The sequence below is a fragment of the Thamnophis elegans genome, chromosome Z, assembly GCF_009769535.1.
Source record: "Thamnophis elegans isolate rThaEle1 chromosome Z, rThaEle1.pri, whole genome shotgun sequence".
Lineage (NCBI taxonomy): Eukaryota > Metazoa > Chordata > Lepidosauria > Squamata > Colubridae > Thamnophis > Thamnophis elegans.
This window is the reverse complement of record NC_045558.1, coordinates 46,312,651-46,337,216: the sequence shown is the minus strand read 5'-3', so window position 1 is coordinate 46,337,216 and position 24,566 is coordinate 46,312,651. Positions and strand designations below refer to the sequence as shown.

The window sequence follows — 24,566 nt, the reverse complement described above, 5'->3', positions numbered from 1 at the left end:
GGGTTTTTTTTTTTAGTTTCCTGGAAAGAGCATAAAAGGAGTCCCGATCAAATTATTTTACTTTGTTAAACTTGAAAGGGTAGGGAGAGAATTGCTTCTTACTCTTAGCATAAAAATAATTATAGACATTCTGCTCTTTATTAAGATAATATTTGAATTTTATAAATATTTGCTAGAATTGTTTCTGTTAAGAAATTTCTCCTCTTGAGGAAACCCAAATAATCTCCAAGAATAGATTTGCTTATTGCTATCTGTTGTGCTGCCCACAAAAATATTTTGCATTCCAGTTTTTACTCCCTTTTCTTACAACAAGCATCTAGCAATAGCTCTAATGCAGGCCCTTGGAAGAGAGAAAAGGGAGGAAAGGTTGAATCAAGGGGAAAAGTTTAAATTGCAAGTGCTTTTGCTTATGGTAGCAATAAGAAGTAATCAGGAAAGTAATAACACTGATGGGACTAAATGGGAAAAGGTCCCAAATGATGAGAAGAGAAGCCAAAAATGTTTGTAGGGAAGAGAGAAGAAAATTATCATTGCTGACAATGTACCAATGATTGTAACTGATTCAGATAGAAAGGACTGGCATGGTCTATATATACATTTTAAAAAGGTAACTTTGGGCTGTAGAAATAGTATAAACCAGAATATGCATAGCTTTTCTTCTTTGAAGCTTTGCAAATTTTGATTTTGGGAAGTTATATGCGAGTTAAATGCTATTAAATTTCTTTGCAGTTGAATTGTACAATGTCTTAGCTGAACATAAAATGCAATGGAGTAGTATTCAGGTTTTGTCTTAAGGTTACTTGAAATCAGCCATAGTTTGTCGGGCATTGCTGTGATTATGTATCTTTAGTGGAGACGTATTCAAGGGACCTGAAAACACATTTACACATCTGAGGTGGGGAGCTAATCCTAATGAATTTAAAGACCAGATTATGTTTTTTTTCTAAAAAAAATGAGTCATGTTGTCAGAAAGGACAGAGATTTTATCTCCCACCATCCTTTCAGTGAGATAAAACTTTTAGTTCAATAAGCTGTTCAAAAGTGCTGAAATATAGTGCTCTGTATTGCAGTTTACTCTGCACTACAGCATCAGGAAAGAATCTATCCAGTCATAGTTGAAGCAGCCATGAATATAGCAGTGAAATTATTAAAACAAGAAAAGAAAGGTCAAGGTGAGCACAAACCTCTATTTTGATGAAACAATAGAAATGTATTCTAAGAAATTGGGTAATTCGCTGGATCTACAGAACTGGATCAATAGGTCCCTAGTACTGTGTAACTGAGTGAGCTCCCATACTTCCCCCAGCTTCTGCCAACCTAGCAGTTCGAATGCGTGTAATAATGCAAGTAGAAAAACAGGAGCCACCTTTGGTGGGAAGCTAACAGCGTTCCATGCACTTTTGGCATTTAATCATGCCAGCCACAGGACCACGGAAAAGTCTTCGGACAGCGCTGGCTCTTCAGCTTTGAAATGGAGATGAGCACTGCCCCCTAGGGTCGGGAACCACTAGCACATATGTGTGAGGGGAACCTTTACCCTTACCTATAGAATTGAGGTATAGCTGCACTATGATCAAATTGTCCCAGGTCTAATTTGGTTATAAAAGAAATCCAGGCATTAAGCAGCATAATAGACACAGATATAGAGGAGAATGTCTTATACAATGAAGGGATAGCAATGTATTTATTACAATTTTAGGAAAAGTTATGATTTGTCCAATAGGAAAGATGGATGGGTCAGAAAATTATACCTTAAAGGAATAGGATGAATTTACACCCACAGCAATAAAAAAAAAAAGATGGTAAACAGTAAAGTGCTGGTAAACAATAAATCTGTGACTGTTTTAAATAATTTTCTAACTCCTAAATCAAGATATTTTCAAACCTGTTATGTATTTTGGGTTGCAATAATTTTTAGATAATTGGAATCAAAATGAACATCTAACATTTATTGTGTATGCCTCAATAAATGATTGTTATAATTGTTGGATTTATTTTATTTTTCTAGTATATGAGCAAGAATCCTTAAACACAATCACTAATGTCCTAGAAGCATTAAATCTGGCCCTCCCACTTGCTAATGGCTGCTTAAGGAAAGATGTGTGTCACAAAGCAAGAAAACTGAAATGCTTTTAAAATTGTTTGCTTGAGCTAATAATAATGCTTAAAAAATAATAATGCTTATTCATTGAAGTGTTCATTGTCTCTACATCCAAAAGAATCAATGGCTTGGTGACCTGGTCACTGTCCTGGCACTTGGCAAAACATAAAGATAGTCCTCAACTTACAACTATTCATTTCATGATTGTTCAAAATTATAATGCCACTGAAAAAAAGTGATTTGTGACTTTTTTCACACTTACACTATTGCAGTATCCCCATAGTTACATGATCAAAATTTGGATTCATATTTATGATGACTGTAGTGATCACCTTTTGTCACCCTTCTGACAAGCATATGGGGAAGCCAGATTCACTTAATAACCATGCTACTAACTTAACAATTGCAGTGATTCACTTAACAACTATGGCAAGACAGTTTGTAAAATGGGACAAAACTCACTTAAAAACTCTCACTTAGTAACAGAAGCTTTGGGCTCAATTATGGTAATAAATTAAAGACTACTTGTAGTTCACTGAATTAGTCTTTTATATATTTCTGCAGTTAGGAGATAATTGTTATGAGATGTATAAAAGACTCTGGGAACGTAGAGATAACATGAGGGCCCCCACTGCATCGGAGAGGAATGCTTCAAAGAGTTAGGGATGGAATGGGGGCCGTGCTGTGATCTCTACATTCCCAGACTTTTATACATTCCATAACAATTGGAGTGGATATTTTGGATTATTTTACAACAAAAATGTTCATTTGTCAAGACTTAGACCAACATTCTACAAAGAATCCTATACATATAAGCTTTTCTTTTTTCCCCCAACTTTCACATAGCTATTTGTATGTGTCTCTCCCTCTCCAGCAATTAGGTACTGCACTGCATATTTATATTTATTTGTCAGTGTCACTCATTTGGAGATGAATAGGTAGACAGGAAAAACTAACACTGTATGTTTGTGTGGAGAAATATCTTGTCAATAGGATAACTGATCTGACATCTCCATTTCCAGAATTTACATATAATAACTTTCTGCATTCCTCATGCAGGAGTACACATGCCCATATTGCCAGCTCTGTATAAAATTTCCAGACAACCTTCTTCTCCCTTAACTGCCTCATGATCAATTTATGATCACCAGGAGGAGAAGGACTTTCCTCAATATTCCCCATGATTCCTATACTATGCAAACTTTACTGTGGAAAGTAGGGACAAATTATTGTTTCTCTGCATTCATGTATTTCAGATTATTCCATTGATCTAGATAAATGCTTACTCCTTCTTTGGGGAGAAGGGTATATTCTATTGCAAAAGGAAAAAATGAAGGAGGAAGCAATGTGATGGAATGTCTAACAGATTCTATTTATGGTGCAGAATATGAATGTGAAACCAAGACCAATATTGGAAGCAGAGCTTTTATAGAAAAATCTATGAATCTATAAAGAGGGGAAAATATGAGACGAAAAGAAACCCCACTTAATTCTTCTAGTATAAGTTGATTCTGGCATTTTTCAAGGTTCAGTTAGATTGCGCTACTAGCAATAAATAACTGAAGAAATCCAATTTGTTCTTGTTCCTGAGTTGCCAGACTTGCAGAACTTGGCAGCTTTGGATTTCTCAGATTTAAGGCTTCTCCGGTCCCATCACCTGTTTATGGCACTGACATTTAGGACTTTCAAGATTACTTACTCAGTTTAAAAACAATTGGTCAAAATTATTGATAGGAAGACACAATGATCTCCTACATCCAAGGTTGGTGATCTACTCTTTCTCCCTCCCAAAAGAGAACACTCCATTTTTATACAGGGAGTCATCATTCAGCAACTGCAATTGGGGCTGGAAACTCAGCAACTGCAATTGGGGCTGGAAACAACTGTTAAGCAAAGCAGTCACTAAGTAAAAATTCATGTGACCATGACTATGCTTACAATTTTATCTCAGCTTTCCTTTTATTTATTTTTATTGTTGGTCAAATTTATATGGCTGACCATTTCTCCTGAAGTGATTCTAGGTGGCATTCAATACATTTGGGGCCACCCGTCTTTTTGTGGTTATATCTTTACAGCATGCATCATCAAGCTACAACCACAAACAGCTGGGTGAGCCCAAGTGGCAGTGAAGGATTCCACAATTCAACTCAAAAGGAAGCTGGGTAAAAAGGTAAATCTTACAGCTCTCTCCCCCCCTTCCTATTCCTGTCCTTTGGTGTTGGGATAATTAGCAAGAAAAGAATTGATCTTTGTATTTATAGTCCTTCCAGAAAAAAATAATTATAAGAGGTACGCAATAGGGAATACACATAGAAAGGAATGTGCTGGATCATTTGTCTAATGCACTCATGGCTATGAGCAACATGTTGCTTAGGATTCAAAAAGGCCTTAAAATTAATTAGATATTGTCAGTGTCAAGCAGCAGCAAGAGCTAGCCAAAGAGTTTTAATCAACTAATTAAAAGCTGCATTTGCAGTCAGCATTTTTTAGGGATTTATTGTATTGGGAACAAAAGCAAATGAAGAAGAGATAGCTTTTTAGGCAATCTCTGCTCAGGTAGGGAGGGGAGTGGAATAAAATGACAGGCAAAAGACAATACATACAACTAATGACAATGGCAAATGCCTGATGACAGAGAAAAAAACAAACACTATGAGGTCATAAATATGGGCACTGGTTGCAGAGTTACTTTTTCATCACAATTGTAATGATTGCTATCTGAGGCAGTCGTTAAATGGGAATTATCTATAATGATATCCATCTGTACAATCCATTGTCAAGTTATCATTAAATGTTTTTCAACTGATACACAGAAAACAGACAAGAGGGAAATAGTGTCATTCTACTGTTGTTTCAAGCCATTTCATTTCCTTCAGAAGTTTCCCATGAAAAATTAGTATCATTTGGTGCTGTATCACTGGAATAAAAAAAAAAACCTAAATGTTGTACAATTATGCTGACTTCTGAGTAGCTTTCCTAATGGATTAAAAACATTAGTATATATTAGTATATATTTTTGAGGGAAATCATTTTACCTCTTTTTGTTTCTTAATGATGACTGAAAATTCAGTGTATGGGATCTTTGGATTCAATTCACATCCCATTAAAGTTGCTCCTTCATAGTCCTTGATATAGCCTACATATTTTGCTTTTGGTACTTTAATATCTTTTGAAAAGCCCTAAGGAAAAAACAACCAATGTATTTTTACATGCTTACTGAAGACACTCTGATATTTTACAGTAGTGGTATTTTTCTTCATGTACTTGGTGACTGCAATTCAGCAACCTGACAGATCAGTTACTACCACCCTTAATTTAAATGTATGAAAATATAATACATGGAAGAAACAGGATATACAATATATCTTTTCAAGGTCAGCATGTAATTCATCAGTGGTTACTATCCAGAGATAATTACAGCTCCTCTAGCAACTGTCAGAAGCTCTCAAAAACAGCAAGAGGGAGAAAATATATATTATACAGAGGCGTCACATAGCAGCAATAGAAAATACAACCGAGAATGAACTATTATTACAAGATATAGTGAGAATTATAGATTTCTAAAAAACAGAAACAAAACTACTTTAGCTTTTTAAGTGCCCAATTAATCAATTGTAACAAAAAAAACCTTGCATGTGAAAGATTAGTATTTAATGCGATAATGAAAACTTACACTATAATACAATTGATTAGCTTAAATTGCCAGAACACTTTGTTTTAGGTCAATTGTATATTAACAATAGACTTTAAATTCAATGAATAATAATATTTTCCTTCAGATAATAAGAATACTCTGAAAGTCTTCTTTGTGCGTCTAACAGTTATTCAAATTTTATTTTGTTACACAGGTTGAAAATTACTCCCAAAGTTCTACTTACTTGTTTCTTGAAGTAGCCAATTGCATATTCATCAGCATACGTAAGGAAATTGAGAATATTATGCTTAATATGATATTCTTTCAGATGATTCATTAAGTGTGTTCCATAACCCTGCAAAGAAATTATGGTGACAGTTTATCAATTGAGAATTACAATGTATTAAAACTTGGATGCTTGCAGTTTGCAGCAATAAAGCAATTTAAATACAGAAATAATGTGGACCCCTAAGAAGTGTATGTGAGAACAGAAGTTTTTGTCTTCTGGCAGAAGTAATGGTTATCACATTTTCTTTTCCAATTGCATGAGCTATGTTAGATCCTGCTTCCAAAAATTACTTTCAAAATAATACTTTGCAGCCAAGTCTAACCAGAGTAAGAAGTTATAACTAGCCTATCTTTCCTGAGAAAATGAATAAGGGAATACTGCAGGAAATGCTGCATCTTTGTCTGAGCTTATTTTGTAACTTGCAGGAAGGATTTTATCGACTCTATGTTTATTTTTTCTTTTATTTTTTCTTTTCTTGCTTTTTTCTACCTTTAATGAGGCACTTAATGCCACCTGCTTTTAGGGTTGATGTTATAATTTCCCGTCAGGTTTTCTTTTTCCCCGGCATCATTACTTTATTTATTTATTTATTTTGTAAGGCGTAACAGAATACAGCATTAGTGCATAAAGTTTTTTTAAAAAGGCATATAAAATGTGTATCAAAATATAAAACACCAATAGAGTGAATTATTTTAAAAATGCACAATACAAATGATGAATAAAATCATTAATAATTAAATTATGTATGGGCAATTACTAGAGTGCTTGAGCCCATGGCCAATTATCTAGGTCATTTAGCCACTGGACCACAGTGCCCTCAAGATAATGCAGGGACCAGGGAACCTTCTGAAGCGACATTCACAATGTGATGTAAAGTTTGCAGGACACTCACACAATCAGACTGCATTATTAATTTTGCATACCCATGTAAATGTAAGTTTCATTATTAGTTCACCTACTTTAGACCAAAACTTCTTTCTTTTATTTTGTGCCATTTTGCTTTCTTTTTACTTAAGACTGCTAAAATATTAAACTTAGCATACTGTTGAGATTAAATTTCCTTGATCATTCTGTTTGGTTAGGTTATTACTAAGCAACCAGCATACAAGAAAATCAGACATACCATATCAGGATATAATAACTTCCTGCAATGAGCAAGCATAGATCATCATTATAGTTCATTCAAGATCTATTATCTAATGATTAGTTATTCCGGCCTTTGAATACACAAAACTTTTTGAATGATTAACACACATCACATATCTTCCTAATAGAACTAATTATTTAATAAAATTTAGTAAAAAAAGAAATCATTCCATTATTATAGACAGAGTCTAAAAGTTGGGAAACTATGGTTTTTTTTGCTACCACATATTTTTCAACATTATAATTAACATTATATTAATAATAATACCTACACCCCTTACAATAGGTTGTGACTTTCAATATACTTCAACCATATTCAGCTAAGATAAAAAATATTCCAATTGTGCACATAATTTCCTACTCATCTCCTTTCATCTTATATATCTCATTATTTGCATTAGGACCAAACTGGAAATAAGATGGAAGACTTATATAGATACTACATTTATTATTGACAGACACATAAGTAAATTTCCTCTAAGTCAGTGGTTCTCAACCTGTGAGTTGGGACCCTTTCACAGGGTCACCTAAGACCATTGGAAAACACACATTTTTGAAAAAATACAGAAAACATAAAATAATTTTATGGTTGGGGGTCACCGCAACATGATGAACTGTATTAAAGGGTTGCAGCATTAGAAAGGTTGAGACCCCCTGCTCTAAGTGGTATAAGTAGAATTAAGTCACAAGAGAATGTTACTTTGCCATGTGTTTTATTCAGTCTTCTGGTTCCTTTTTAAAAAGTAAACTGCAATTTAGGCAGAAGAATAATTTTCACAATTTGATCAAGTTCAGGACTATGGGGTCACATAAAATCCAATTAAACCTGCACATTGAAACACTTGTTTCAGAGGTGGTATTCAGCAGGTTCTAACCAATTCCAGATAAATTTTGAGTAGTTCGGGGAAATGGTAACTGCCCCATCACCATCTATTCTGTGCCTCCCGAGTCCCACTGATCGGGAGGAAATGGAGATTTTACAGTATCCTTCCCCTGCTACACCCACCAAGCATGCCCACAGAACTGGCAGTAAAAGAAATTGAATCCCACCACTGACTTGTTTGATCATGCAATTAATATTACTTTTACCTTGACTTGTTCATTAGACGTCACAGCACAGAAAACTATTTCCGTAAATCCTTGAGATGGGAACATCCGGAAACAGATACCACCAATCACACGGCCATCCTTTATTAATGCAAGGGTCTTGTGTTTCCTGACATAAAAACCATATTACCCATTAATGATGCCCATCACTGGTGCCTTCATAGCCATAGTGATTATAAATAGAATATATTTGCATAGATTTTGATACCAATTAGTTTTATTTTCAAAAGAAAGTGTCGAGAAAACTGATACTGTGTCAATGTAAAATATTCTGATTGCATTTCTAGATTCACTTTCATATGATTATCTCCTGTCCCATATTATTATACTGGAATAAGAACTCATTTCTTCAATATGGAAACAGCTCTACTGAATAATGCCAACTTCTATTCTGCGTCTTGTTTTCAGAGAGAAGGAACATTGTCTATTAAAAGAACTAGTCTGACTGGGAAGAATTGGATTTTCACCTGTAGTTTATCAACATCATTCAAGCCTTTACCAGAATTGTAGGCATTCCTGTCCCCTCTTAAATCAATTTTAAGGGCTACTTGTTTGACAAAGACAGTGAGCCAATTTTGAACTTGGTCCAGGTCAGTCACACTCTCGTTCATGTTACTATCAGGGTCCATATAAACTTCTAAAATACTCCTAGCAGGGCTTGAATTAGTATGTGATTGAATGAAAAGGCTAGTAGTTTTTCTTACCAGAAAAATGAAGAATGCCTCTTCCTCCACATTTTTTATTCTGAATAAATTTCAAACAACTATCTTGATAATGTTTCAAATCTTTTGAAATATGAATCAAACATGCCTAGACGTAGCACAGAGAAGGCACACTTCCTAAGTCACAAATAGGTGACATTTTTTTTAATCAAAGGGACTTGAAGTATGCTCATCCTTCTGCTAGATGTCATGGGGCAAACAGAGTTAATTGCAGCAGGCAATCTTACAAATAGCTAAGTTTTGTGTCTTGAAGGGATTTAAGTATTAAGCAGATAAAAAGGCAGTACTAGAGATGTCTTATTGATGATTGTTTTGAAGAGCCAAACATTAATATCAGGGATGAGATTGAAAAAGTTTAGCAACCAGTTCTCTGCCCGGTTGCTGGGTAGGCATGGCCATGGTGGGCGTGGCCTAATCGGCCTCCTGCACCATGGCGGTGGGAGGCACATTTTCGCCCTCCCCAGGCTGTGGAGGTTTTCCTCAAGCCTCCAGGAGGTCAGAAACACCCCCATTTCCGGACTTCTGGAACTTCCAGAATGCCCATTTTTCACCTTCCCAGAGCCTCCGCATGGGCCCTGCAATTAACTGGCATCCAAAATGGGCTGTGTGGAGACTCCTAGGAGAGAAGGGGAGGGGTGGGGGGGCAGTCCTTGCAACTATTGGTTTGGCGAACCAGATGTAAAATTAGCATCCAGTTCGCCTGAACCATACCAAACAAACTGAATCCCATCCCTGATTAATATTAATATTACAAGTTGATGTGATAGAAGGGAATTGTACCTGCAATTCCTGCACCAACTTTCCAGAGAATATTCTGGAAGGGAGCAAGAATTGCCCAAATTCTCCTCTTTCCTGTTCCAATTATAAATCATCTTTGTGAAAGCTTAAGTATTTCCTATTTCTCATTATTTGGAACAATCTTTACAATGAATCACTAAATGCAAATCCCAATCTTTAACTTTATCTTTTAGCCTGTCTAAAGATTGAAAATTCTATCAAAAAAATTACAAACACTACACTTTGCCAAATAGACTCCTAGCTATCTAGATACCTAACTTGCCATCTTTCTTTTGTCCCAAATCAACAATCCATAGATTTAAAAGCTTGTTTTCAACTTTTAAAAACGAACCCATTCAATAAATATTATCTCCTTTCTTGTTCTATCATTCCCTTTGAGAAAAAAATAGAGATGATACTCACGGATCAAAGACTAGACGAGTAATATACTCTTTTGGCATTCTGGGTAGCTGATGTGAAAATACATTTTGTAAACCAACTAGCCACATCATAATTTTTTTATTTGGTTTTTGATTTAAGGAATTTCCGACCACATGAAATTCAATCACTCCCCTACGCTCCTCCAATCTTGCAGCTTCATCCCGAGCTGAGTGTGCAGACAGAAAATTAGTCTGCTTTAAGAAAAAAAAAACAATGAAAAATGATTCAACATTTATTTTAGGAATCCTTTTTTCCCCTTTTCATATATAGTTAATACATATCTCAGTAAACAGAGTTGGAAATCTTATCCATCTGTTTTGATGACATTTACTTCTGTTCAAGGTTGTATCTCTAACTGAATAAGTAACATACCTGAAAAATATCCAGCAATTCAGATTAAATATTTAATAAATTATTTGGCTAGATGTTTATCATGTGAAAAAAATGTTTCAATAATCCATTACAAGTTCTTGCTAAAGAAAAAAGTATTTCTGTCAATCAGCTTATATCTAACTTTTTTTTAAATGAAAAATCTCACATAATTCTTACTTGAAAAGTACAACAAGATAACATTCGACATTACTTGTGTCCTTTAATACAGCTTGTCCCCAACCCCTGGGCCATGACCGACACTAGTCCACAGCCCACCAGAAACTGGGCTGCCTAAGTGAGCGAAGCACCATCCATGCATGCACAGGATCCAGGCAGCACACGGAACCATACACACACACACCCAGCCCTTGGAAAAACTTTCCCCCATGGAAGAGGTCCATGGCACCCAAAAGGTTGGAGATCGTTGCTTTAATATATCTTCTCAATTACAAACATCTAAATTTAGATAATGTTAGACCAGAGGTGGATTCCTACTGGTTCAGACCGGTTTGGCTGAGTAGGTAGTAACTTTACTGGCCATGCCTCTGACTTGTTCTATTGGCGGCATCATGGATGCTGCCATCTTGTTTTTTGCTTCTGCACATGCACAAAAGTAGTTTTATAGTACTGTGCATGTGCACATAGCACATATCACACATACAGCGCATCCCTGACTGAATCGGCAGTAGTAGCAGCCGGAAATCACCCCGGCTGAGAACTAAGAGAACTATGCAAAGAATGCCTTCTTTGACAACTTAGCTGACTAGCTACATACAAAAGTTGCCCAATGCATAAATTCTGTCCCTTCATCCTTTCTTACAAGTCTACTAGCTCTTGAAGATCCCTGGGACACAAAGATCTAGTAAAGGGTAAACAGGAGTGTGGAAAGCAAAAAGAACCAAGCAGTCACATTTTCTGTCAAGTTCTTGACAATGCTTAGTGGAGATAGAAGAAAAAATGGGGGAAGCAGAGGAAAAGGATCTAAACTAAACCAAATAAATGAGAATTTAATATTCACTAATCCTCAAATTAATCTAATGAAAATATAGATGATGAGCTATGTTACGGGATAAAGTTTAGAGACAGACTTTGGATCCCCTTATTGTTTTCTTTTGTATATGATTTGTTTGATTTGATATGATACAATTTATTTGGATCATTTTATATGCTGAGTTTTTAATTGCAAGCTGCTTAGCATCATTTAGGAGTTGAGCAGACTATAAATTAAGTAAATCTAGCAAATTACTCTAAATTCATGAAACATTATAAATTTTCTTTACATGACCTTCGTTAATTTTTTTCATATGTATGGATATGTGGTATAATCCACATGAACAATTCCCTTTCTAAACATGAGCACATTTTAAAATGAAAATCATAAAACTAGGTCACATCCAAAAAGACAAGATGCTTGAATGAAATTAAGTGCCAGCTATGCCATTAAAAATATCCTTTAAAATTTATTTTTAAATTTGTCATTTTCTAGTGTATACATACAATACTTACATTTTGTATAAGTATAAATACTAGCAGCTTGATGTATTTGGCTACATTTACTACTTTTAATAATCCCAGAATTCTTAGCTATGGCTATATTGAGTAGGAATTCTAGGAATTAAAATCCAGGCAATATGAGGCACCTACTTAGGCTGAATTCTATTAATGTATTAATAATGAAAAACCACCTTTAAATTAAAATCAATTCAATACTGTTGAAATTTTAAAAAATGTCTTGGTATGACAATATACCTATTGATACTGTAGTTAGAAAATATAATATGCTATCCTTATATTTGACATTAATTAATTCTGAAAAGTACATTTCTCACCTCTGGACCAAGCATTGCTGTTGGATCTGTAATAGTTGACATCACTTCATTGATCAGTTCAACAGGAATATCTCCTATAACCCGTGGCTTCTTAGCATTCTCTGCAGAATAACCTTCATTGTTTTTTCTTTTTTCTCCTAAATAATGAAGTTGAAACAAAATAATTATTTAATAAAATAAAATCCAAATGTTGTACATTACCGGTACCAAAAAAAATATTGAATTACTTTATTCATTGTTGAAAAATATTTGATTGTTGAGTTAAATAAGCTATAAACCTCAGTAGCAAACAAATTATATTCAACAATAACAGAAATTCAGCTGCATTTACCACCTCATCAGTGTTCAACTCTCCATATTATCAATGGCTGGGAGGCTCCCTAAGGATTTAGAGTTCATTGGGGGCTAAAACAAAGAATGCCTAAAATCTTTTATATACCTCAAAGTTTTTTTAGAGAGCATTTAGGCTCTTTGAGTTAATATAAAGGATGTGAAGGTTCAATTCTAGCAAGACAATATTTGATTTAAGTCAATGGTATACCAGTTTTAGGTCTAAAATATACTTGCTATGGAAGCTATAAATATAACCAAATCTGAACCCAATCCACTAAAACTCTTCAGAGAATAACAAAGGAATATCATAATTATCATTCAGTTTAGCATTCAGACAATGAACTAAAATAATTTCTCTTTTATAAAATTTTAGTCATTCATTGATCTTCAATATGGCTTGTAGCCACATATAACTTAGTATTTTTATTTTACTTGAAAACTAAATTAATTTGGGACATGATAAAAGATCATTACATACATTGTGGTCTTGCTTGCATTAATATTTATATGGCTACTCCATAATTTTGGTAAATACAATTCACTAGTGTATTGATCTACAGTATTTTAAAATATGTTTGTATAGTGTTGTTGCCCTAGCTTTAATTCATAGTTGGCCTGTTTCCATGTATAAGTATGCCATAGCTCTTCCTGACGGCAATATGAGATGATCATCTGCACAATCATTAAAGCAATTATAGTTGTTGCATCAAAACTCTGTACCTCATTTATCTACAGAAATTGTGAAAAACACTTTATTCCTATAAACTCTTATTGATATGGCAGTATGGAGAACAGCCATCCACAGCATTATTATTCTTCACTTTGTATGTATTTTATACGATTTTTTTTTAAAAAAAACCTCTATAATATTTACAATTAGCAAAACAAACTCAATCCTTTGCTATTTATATTACCTAGGTTTTGTTCCTGGCCAGAAGCAGATTTGGAAGCAGGACTCATAGTTCCTCCACTGGGTTGTTCCAAAGTTGAGGGACTAGAACTATATGAAACAGATCTCACCATAGGCGGTCGGTTAATAACTAATAGAGAAAGAAACCCAGAGTTAAGACACTTGAAATCAAGATCCAGGTGGATGTAGCATCAAAAAAACCTCACACTTATAGAAATACTTCCAGTGTAAGGTAAGAATCTATATAACCATCAATATAGGTTTATCAGCCCTTTTAAAGTACTCGACTTCCAACCATTTGTTTAGCAACAATTCTAACTTATAACAGCACTGAGAAAAGTGTCTTATGACTATTTTTCACATTTAGGCTTAATGATTTTAGAACTTTAGAATTAAGTTTAGCTAGTATTTTAAAGCCTGGAGTCTAACTGCACTGGATACCTGCCAATGATGCGAGACAGCAAGACATATACGATAGGAACAGAAAAGAACTCAAAGAGAAAGACTAAAGAGAAGAACAAGCCTGAGATGCCACAAAGAGAAAATTCCAAGCATTCTGAACATTCTAAGGTGGCAGCAACTTCTAGACAACTGAAACTAAAAGATTTATTCTAGCACAAGGATCTCCTTTTTCCCTTTCCCTCCCTCACAATCTTCACCAATAAATCTTACGCCCTACATGACTGGGAAGAGGGTGATTTCTCTTCTTCCGAAGATGAAGTTTCCACAGGAGAAAGAGAGAACATCTTTAAAGCCACAAAAAACTGAAACGTGGATGCAGATTTGGTTGCTAAGAACTGCCCACTAACTGCTAAAACAATTATTGCAATTTTAACCAGCTATTAAATGTCAATCAGAAAGTAGATAAACTTAAAGCTACAATGGAAAATAATATAACTAAATCTGACTTGAAGCCAGTCACCAATCCAGCTGCTCCAGAACTCTCTCAAAATACTCACATATGCACAAGTCCTCATATGTATGGAAATTGCCAAGGATAAGCTAGTTTAACAACGTCACAGGATTTTGCTGCAGGTGGCAATTAATCCTCTCAACAAAGTTAGGTGGGAAAATAAAAGAATAGTACTTTACTCCCTTTCACAACTGCTTCCCTGTAGAGTATATTCCAGCCAAACTTACTGAAATCTCCTGGCTCCATATGGCAAGGTCTTGAAAGAATAAAGCTAGCTTTTAGTCATTTAACACTCTCTTCGAAGATCTTTAAACAGATATTTCTTAAGGGGCTTTCAAATTATACCTACATGTGTACAGCCTCTGCTAAACTTGGGGAGGAAAGCCAATCAAATAAGGGAGGGCAGCAAGTCCCAGAGCTGATGAAATCAGCCAGCCAATACCTATACAGCAGAATGTTCCACCAACTCCAAGGTCAGACTCAGATAAGCACAAGAGACATAATGCCCTTGATTTAATTAAAACAAAGATACTGACATCAGTCGACTCTATGGAGGATGAGGAAGAACTAGGACAGTTATTTAGCGACCTCCCTAGGAAAAGCAACAAACCATCATATATAAGCTTGAAGCAGTCAGTGACTCTTGCAACTGAGTCTTCCAATACTCTACTACCCCCTAGCTGCTCTTTTGCTGAAAAGCTGACAAGCTCATTTTCTACTAATCTCACAAAACAAAACAAAACAAAACAAAAAAGGAACTTTAGCCCCAAATCACATTGTGGGCAGACAAACATCACAACAAAAGGAAATCAATGTGGTGAAGAACTTAATGGATCAAGCAAGCTACCTTGCCAAGTAGAGACCTCAAGTAAAAACCAAGTCATGAGCTATTGATTACATTTGAATACATTATGTTCTATTGTTCTCATATCTGCGTCATCACCAGCAGTAGTGGGAATCACAGATCCAGAGACACTGTACCAGACCTGAGTCTGTGGAATACTGACCCTCATGATAAAGAAAAACAACAATTACAATCTAGGAAGAAGGAAGTTGAACCTCAAAACAACTGTGTATATACAGAGGTATTGTTATCAATATTGATACTGATACTGCTTTGACATTTATAATAAAACTATTTCTTTAACAGCTCATCTTAATAATCAACACCATGAAGTAACCTGTGACTCCACTGTCCCTCATGATCTGCCTTTAGCAGTTGCCACTCCTGGGAATTCAGACTGACAATTGTATGCGCCTAAATTCCTAACTATCTTTTCATGAAATGCCAAATCTTAAGACTTTGTATTTACAAATTACATTGCTGAATTCTCTTATTCCTGCTTCAAGAAACTTGGCTTGACAATAATCTGTATGTTAAATGGGTACAAATCCCTTTCACTTTCACAAGTTGCTGAAGCAGGATAAGGCAGATAGTGTGGCAGTTTAAGTACAGATAGTCCTCTATTTACAACAGTTTATTTAGTAACTATTAGAAGTTACAATGGCACTAAAAAAAGTGACTTAAGACACATTTTCCACACTTATGAGCATTGCAGTATCCTCATGGTCATGTGATCAAAATTTGGATGATTGGCAACTGACCCATATTTAAGATGATTGCAGTGACCTGGGGTCATGTGATCACCTTTTGCAAACTTCTGACAAGCAAAGTCAATGGGAGAGCCAGATTCACTTAACAACTGTATTACTAACTTAACAACTACAGTGATTCACTTACAACTGTGGTAAGGAACATCATAAAGTGGGGCAAAATTCACTTAACAATTGTCTAATTTAGCAACAGAAATTTTAGGTTTCAGCTGTGATCATAAGTAGAAGACTACCTGTACACTGTATGCACTATTATTAGGCAAGTTGTATTTTGGAGGATTAATTTTATTATTGAACAACTACAATGCTCTCAGTCAATCCAAAATGTTAATAAACCTCAAACCTGAATATTTAAGAAAGTAACAGTGATATTTTGGCTTTCTTGGGAGTACATCTATGTGTGCATAATTATTGGGCAACTATTAGTGTGCAGAATTATTATACAACTAAATGAAAAATCAAAATTTGCCCATCTCACTCATTTGTGTCTATTAAAGAGAATAATAAACAAACAACTCAAAATGTACAAATAAACATTTCTGGCAGTTCAAAAAAAAAATAAGTGACCAATATAGCCACCCTTCTTTTCAATAACAGTCATAAGACTTCAATTTATGGAGTCTGTCAGTTTTTGATCTGTTGACGATCAACGTTTTGTGCAGCAGCAACCACAGTCTACCAGACACTATTCAGAGAGGTGTACTGTTTTCTTTCAGTGTAAATCTCCCATTTAAGAAGGGCCCACAAGTTCCCAACAGGGTTTGGGTCAGGTGAGGAACGGGGCCATGTCATTATTCTTTCATCTTTAATGCTTTTACTGACTAGCTACACCGTGGAGTATTTGATGCATGTGATGGTGCTTTATCCTGCATAAAAATCATGGTCTTCTTGAAAGATGCAGAAAGTGTTTTCTAAAAACTGGCAATAGGTTTGGGAGTTGATTTTGAATCCATCTGCAACCCAAAAAGGTTCAACCAGCTCATCTTTAGTAATACCAGTCCAGTACCAGTACCCAATACCAGTACCCCATCTCCACCTTGCTGGTTTCTGAGCCGAAGTGAAATTCTGTGCCCATTATTGATCCAGCCACAGGTCCATCCATCTGATCCATCAAGAGTGTCATCTCATCAATCTATAAAACCTTTGAAAAATCTGTCTTCAGATATTTCATGGCCCAGTCTTGTTGTTTCAACTTATGTATCCTGTTCAGCCTTTCTTACCTTGGCCATGTCTCTGAGCACTGAATGTCTTGTACTTCTGGGCACTTCCGTAGATTGAAATTCTAGAATACAACAGCACTGGAGTATAATGGGTTTCTGGTAGCTTTTGGCAGTTAATGTACATCTTTTTTTTTTTCTCACCAAGTTTCTTGTGACCCTGTTGACTATTTGCAATGAAACATTTGGTTCTGTGATCATGCCCCTATATTTTAGCAATTTAAAGTGTGCTGCATCCCTCTAAAAGACTTTGTGCAGTTTTTTGAATTTTTAGATCAGTTAAATATCTTTTTTGGCCCATTTTGCCTTAGGAAAAGAAGGTGCCTGATAATTATGCATACCTTGATATAGGAGGTTGATTTTCTTAAACCACACCCTCCCTTATTACACAAATACTCATCACCTGATATGCTTATATCCACTAAGCATTCAAGTTTATTTGGCATGGGGTTAGAAAATATGTATAAAAATGATATGGTTAAAATACTCACTTGTCTAATAATTGTGCACATCATGTATATAAGTCTCAATTAAGCAATGCCTAAATGTTATACAGCTATATCCTATGAAGCATTATGCAATGTCTATGCTGTTAAAATTTAATAATGTTAAATTATTACTGTTTATCTTCCATCATCCCTAAACAGATCCCAATTTAATAGTTTATGGTCCAAATTTGAAGCATTGGTAAGTATTCTCATACCAAATAATACCTCATATTATGTAATTGTTTTAGGCGACTTCATTGCAAGGATAGGATTGAGTGATAAGGCACTTTTCACTCTGTTCCATCAAACCAGCTGTAATGCCCCCCTATATTAACCCAAAATTTCACGGATTTAAAGGATATTACAAGGGATTGTGCCTTCTACAAACTAAAACCAAACTAATTCTACATTTATTGAATGGATCTTTCAGTACCCGTGGTGAATTCTCTCATTGGGCCGGTTCAAGACCATCTCCCTTATTGATTATACTCTAGTCTTACAGAACTTAATTATGTCTGAACAAATTTTTTACTTAGCTAACCAGCCTGAAAGCAATCACTTCTCAGACATGCCAATCATAAAAGCATTTAACAACTGTTTTACAGAAATAAAACTTATTGCAATTTCGGAAGTGAATTCAAAACTCCGAATGGTCTGTACAAATGGTCTTAACAACCTAGTAAGCAAATCTCTCACCTGCTTCAATTTGAAGCAGTGATGCATCTCCATTCTACTACAGTCAAAGAGAGATTTGAGAACTCACTCTTACAAACATTCTCCCAATTAGTGCAGTTATTCCAGCCAGTAATTTCCACTTAAATCTCAAGGAAGAGAGAAAAACAAACAGGTAGGATTTTTCTCTCTCAGCCCTGCTCTGGCATAGAATGTCTTGAGGCCAAGAGTAAACTCATCAAGGGATCCAATTTATATAAAGACAAACCAGCTGAGCATTGTGTTCAGGATTATATGCTCCTGAAGAAACAATGTAAACATCTTAAAAAAAATAAGATAAAAACTTCACTAGGATCTCCAAAGCCAGAAATTCCACTTTATTATTGCACTTGATAGCTTCTCATACAATTGAGAGATCTCTTCTGCTCCTCACCACTTACCTGCATGTGTGAGAAAACCACTTCAGAGAATTATATCTACAAGAAGAGCCCTCCAAATTTGATTTAGATCTCAAAGCTTCCCAAAAGGGACACTGTCACAAATGCTGAAATAAAGAAGCTTGTAAAACAGTTGTGAAACAATATAGGCTGATGGACCCCTGTTCTTGCCTGCCTGCTTTATCTTTATTATTGATCACACTGCAGAGATTCCTGAGGACTGGAACTTAAGCTATTATTGTGCCTATATACAAAAAGGACACACAAGATTTGCTTGAAAATTACAGGTTTAGCAACTTGTTAAGCATAATAAGCAAGCTATATGCAGACACCTATATAATAAATTAGTTGATTGCATTGATTCATAGCTGGCTGATAAGCAAGTAGACTTTAGGTCTGGATATTCTATATATGGACATGCCCTTATATTTCAACATCTGGCTGAAAAATACACATTTAAAGCAGATTCTACACTGTATCCTGGATTTATTGATTTTAGGCCTGCATTTAGTTCCCAGAGCTATGCTCAGGATAAAACCACCAGTAATAGACAGTAACTTTTGCCTATGTATAACCTCTATAAGAACTCCAGATTCAAAGTCCATTGGAGTATGCAAGGCCAATATACTAATGAGATTCAAATCCAAAGAGGAGTGAGGCAGGTACATATTTTAGCCCCTCCTGTTTAATTTATATAGAAATTCACTTGTGACCAGAATGAATAAATTAGAGTAACCACCCACCAAAATTAGCTAATAGACATATTGCTATCTTGTTATATGCAGATGATAAAACACTTCTGCCACAAAAATTAATTGGACTCAAACTGAGTCCAACTAATGCCTTGACCAGGTATTGCTCAGAGCAAGCTTTCAAAATCAATTATAGTAAAACCAAAATTCTATTTTTTATTTTTTATTTTTGTAGAGACCCAAATAGTATGCTTGGAGGACCAGAATATTGAACAAGTTAAAATCTTCAAATATCTGAGCATGATTTTCTATTGTTCCACAAAATGCAGTGTGCATCAAAACTATGTTATAAAAAATTCTCAAAAAACAGTAACTGCGATCCAATCAGTCTATTTCACTAGAGAAGCAAGCAGCACCAAAGCTATTTTCAGCAAAGGCTCATGTACAACTACTCTTCAATGCCCAGCTACGACCCAATTCCTCTGCTGCCCCTCTTGAAAAGCTCTGGTTTAAATTTCTAAAGGCCTGCAATATGCAAGTAGAGCCATTTGTTTCCAATATATTTACGGCCTGAGGCAAGGCTGTTCAAGATGGAAACGAGTGCATGCATCTGCATTATAACACATTAGCTGAAAATACTGTTCTTCCTCACAGGCCTGAGTTCTTTCCTTATGGAGAATAACTATAAATTAACATGGATTAATGCTATTGTATTAAAACACCAACATCTCTGTCTCTCCCAGGAGCAGTTCCTAATGATAGGCTATGAACATGCACTTAGTGTATTTAAAAAACACATTCAAGACCAAGAAATTCAACAGGACCCATTTTACCCAAGAAAGTTTTCTTAAACAGACAGGACCTTCCTCCACCCCACACATCACAAAATAGCAAGATATTTATATTACATAACCGTCTCTAAATTTCAGAGGACATTAATTTTAGCATGTTGGAATGCTTTGCCCATAGCAATTCTGGAAGGCCAATATAAAAAAGTTCCATATGAGATGAAGCTGTGCCCCTGTGGAGAAGGGACCATTAAAACTGCAGCTCATATACTGTTATATTGCGCCCCCCCCCAAGGGGCTCACAGATACCTTACCTGATTAAATATCCAGGAAACTGAACATTATTACATTAAACTACTATTGTTGGATCAGTATGATTCAGTTACTCTGAATGTAACTAAGTTTTGTTGCATTATCTTTAAAATTAGGCAGACTTTGGTCACCCATTAATTTCATTCTCAATCGTAACATATTATTTTGCCCTGTCCTGCTTGGTTCTGTTCAGTTTTGCTTTATTTTAATGTTTAATTTTTTTGTGCTGGTTTATGACTTTAATAAGTATTAATTGGAATTAATTAATTGAAATAATTCCTGCTTCTTTCATCTAAAACTATTAACTAGAAATCCCAAAATCTGAACATCTACTCATAAGATATGTTGAGAGGTGACTGACCCTTGCAAAAGAAGTATCTTACAAATCAGGCCTGTGGCCTATCAGCCCAGTCCTTGCTATAAAGGTAAATAACGGACACTGTCTAGTGATTTTTTCCAAAATCTAATCCTTGGTGATTTCAATATCTAGCATTATTAGGTTCAATTTCTCCAAGTAAATTGTTTTTTTAGCCAATCTGAATTTTTACTGGATACCATTTTACTTGTTCTTATCTAAAATTTAGAAATTGCTTTTAAGTTTTTATGTTCTAGCATTTGAAGTTAGTCCGGCTTTCATTCTGAATTTAGGCCTGTTTTCCAGATGTCATGCCTTGAATTAATCTGAGCCAATGTGAGAATTACCCTAACGAAAGTAAGTGACGCTCTTAACTGAAGAACTAAAGAATCACAATACAATGTTTCAAACTCTTGAGGGAGCTGTTATATAAATTTTACATAGCATAAAGTATTATTAACAAATAGCTACATATTTAAAACGAGTAGTCTTAGCTTCTAGTAGTTTGTCAGGTCAACAATTGCACTTTGAAATTGTTGGTTATTAATGCTCTCTTAACTTGTTCTTGTTTTGTTTTGGGGTTGTTGTTTTTTTGCAGATACTTTATTACCAGGCTAGGTAACATTATCAGTGCAAGTGAGAATGGGATTTGATAGCTGTTTATATATAGTAAATTGTCCTGCTAATCTTGGTAGGCATGTGGCTTCCTCCTTGATGATTCCTTGTCTCTCTTATTTTATCTTCCCTGTTTACGTGGTGCTGCTTCTTCCTTATGCCTCTGTCATATTAAAACAGGAACAGTAGAGAATATATATGAGACAATATACAACATATTGGAATACAGAAATAAAGTTTCAAAAGAAGGCAACACCATATTATCCTTCATGGAAACTCTAATGAGCCAAGAAACATTGGCAAATTAGAAACTCACATTTATTAAAATTTGGCTCACATTAGAGCTTCACTGTCAAAACAACAACCCAACCACTCACAAGAGGAACTGCATACAAGCATTATTCAGATGAGAGCAAACTCATTGTTGTAATCTGGAGTATCAAAAAGGGAAAGCAGACCACCTATAACTCACTGTCCAAAAAATATCCAGCAACTTCATCAAAAAATGGCTAAGTAGAATGCTCAACTATTACAGTTACACAAAAAAGGTGTTCCCATACATCAAAAACATCTCTGAGACAATGAAATGGACTACTAGGTATAACCCTACATCATCACTGAAGCTCACCAAGCAACAAAATCCCTCCAAAATATCTTAAGCAAACCAAGAGGAAAAATTGGACTCATCGTACAGTATAAACACTATGTAGGCTGATGGAAAAAAGGCTAGCAGATTGCTTTCTATGAGCATCTTGCTGGCAGTCAAAAACATGACAAAAACTTGTTCCAATTGGGAAACTGTTAATGTTATTGATCAAGCCAAATAAAAAAATGCAAGGGAATTCCTAGGAGCTTGGCATTCACCCAAATAAGCCATCTATAGATACAGAGACACAGCCCCATTTTACGTATTATTTAAAATACACAATCAAAAACCTGGATGGGAAACTAACAGCCTAGAACATATCTTCACAAGCAACTAAAATCCTGATATAGGAAACAGAACGAAATCAACTATCAGACAGGAAATAATGCCCTAATCAAGAACTACTAAAGAGGAAACAACATCTCTACTAAAATTGGCCGGGCAAACTACTGCATATAAACAGCAAAGCTCAGTTTCCCACATACTGATGTTACTGGTAGTAAACAATCTTCAAGAAAACAACCAAGCTCAGAGAACCAAAAATCCACAATTCAAAATGCAGCTACACATATTCTCGTGTGTTGATATTGAGTAAATTTAAGTAAATGTGTCTCCACTTCTATAGAAAGGTGTTAAATAAAAATCTAACTACATACCTCCTGCCTCTTTCTTATTAAACAAGGACTCTCTACGAGATTTTACCTGGACAAAATTATAGCAAAACATGATGTTCTCTGAAACACTGCAGCCCTCAGAGGAGATACATCTCTACAGGTTTAGAACAATTTGGAGTAGCCAGCTCAAGGCTATTAAATTGCTGCAAGAAAATTCTGTATGGTCAACTCAACCCAGGGATAATTCGTACAGGATGTCAGAGACAGACCTAGGTGGGTGGATGAGCAAGCGAGTGGATAGAGTGCAGATTGGTGGAGCAGTGGGCTTCCCATTTTCACATCCCCTGCCACTGCCGCTGAAACCAGTGGGCGGTTGAACAGTGGAAAGGCAGCAGTGGACAGAGGTGTCCTATTTCCACACATCCCAGCACCACCGAAACTGGCCTCTTTAGCCCAGAGCTCTATGTGGTGGTGGCAGGGGATGTCTCTGATAGTCGCTGCCTCCCTCCCACCTGCCCCGTCTAACGACAGTATAGTTCTCAGGTTTTTTGGCCCAGAGCTCAGCACAGTAGCAGCAGGGATGTGAAAATGGGAAGCCCCCTGCCACCACCCTGCTTTCTCCTCACCTGCTTGCTCACCCACCCACTCGGTTCTCCCTCTGGCTGCCTATGGCAAGCTGTCCCCATAGCAAATTGGCCATATGAAATTGTCTTGCAGCGACTTGGTGAGTCGGCAGGGGAGGCTTGGCAGTGGCTAGCTGGTGGCAGGGAGCTGGCTGTGCCATATTGGCTGCAGCAAGTTGTCCCATTTCGGCCCCTATCCTCTTTGCCTTCTGTAAGAGCCTCAAAATGTGGCTCTGCTGATTGGCCCCGAGTCTAATATGATATTCAGTGTTGAAGGTGGTCGGTTGACTAGGAAAAAGCTCCTGCCTCCTTTATTGTTCTGTTTTTTAGACTTATTAAATGTCTATTAATTTTAATGTTTAACTTTGTGTACCTTTGCTTTTATGATGCATGTAAATCAAGCAGAGTCGCTTGACAATGAGGGAAGGTATATAAATTAAAAAAATAAAACAGAAGAATCATAATTGTAAAGGCAATGTAAATGATATTCAAATTAAATTAAAAGACAATCTTTATGCATTTATAAGTGGGACAAAACTGTCCATTAAGTGAATAATGTTAACACAGAATCTATTTTGGTCCTCATTTTGTTTTGCACTACAATATTTACCTGTTTGGATGCCCAGTTGGTTGCTTCGAGAAGTGGAAGTTATGAAATCTGGATCCCAGATAGGAGAATTTTGACTGTATACCTCTTCCTCCAACATAGACAGGAACCTTAACACAGAGGTCAAAGCAGTATTAATGTATACAGTGTAATCTACCAAGATAACATCCATTTCTTTATACTTGGCTTAGCACTAGAATCTTCCCCGGAGAGGCTAGGTATTTGCAAGATAAACAGAACATTTTGATCATTTGTACCTTGAAAAAGAATTTGGCTTGATTTGTTTGGTGATTTTTTTTTTTGTTTTCTTAG

At 35.7% G+C, this 24,566-nt stretch overlaps 1 protein-coding gene across 4 annotated transcripts in view; it reads right to left on the bottom strand.

Annotated features, from left to right (window-relative positions):
• Window positions 1–24,566, bottom strand: part of KAT2B (lysine acetyltransferase 2B) — a 76,947-nt gene that overhangs the window by 8,865 nt on the left and 43,516 nt on the right. For 3 of the 4 annotated variants that reach the window (XM_032238236.1, XM_032238237.1, XM_032238233.1), the window contains exons 7-13: window positions 24,258–24,364; window positions 13,666–13,791; window positions 12,419–12,555; window positions 10,200–10,411; window positions 8,260–8,386; window positions 5,980–6,090; window positions 5,137–5,280 (exon numbers count right to left, since the gene is read on the bottom strand). In XM_032238236.1, coding sequence (XP_032094127.1) covers window positions 5,137–5,280; window positions 5,980–6,090; window positions 8,260–8,386; window positions 10,200–10,411; window positions 12,419–12,555; window positions 13,666–13,791; window positions 24,258–24,364 — 964 coding nt within the window. The remainder of the gene's footprint in view (window positions 1–5,136; window positions 5,281–5,979; window positions 6,091–8,259; window positions 8,387–10,199; window positions 10,412–12,418; window positions 12,556–13,665; window positions 13,792–24,257; window positions 24,365–24,566) is intronic. The other variant, XM_032238235.1, reaches the window with a different exon arrangement.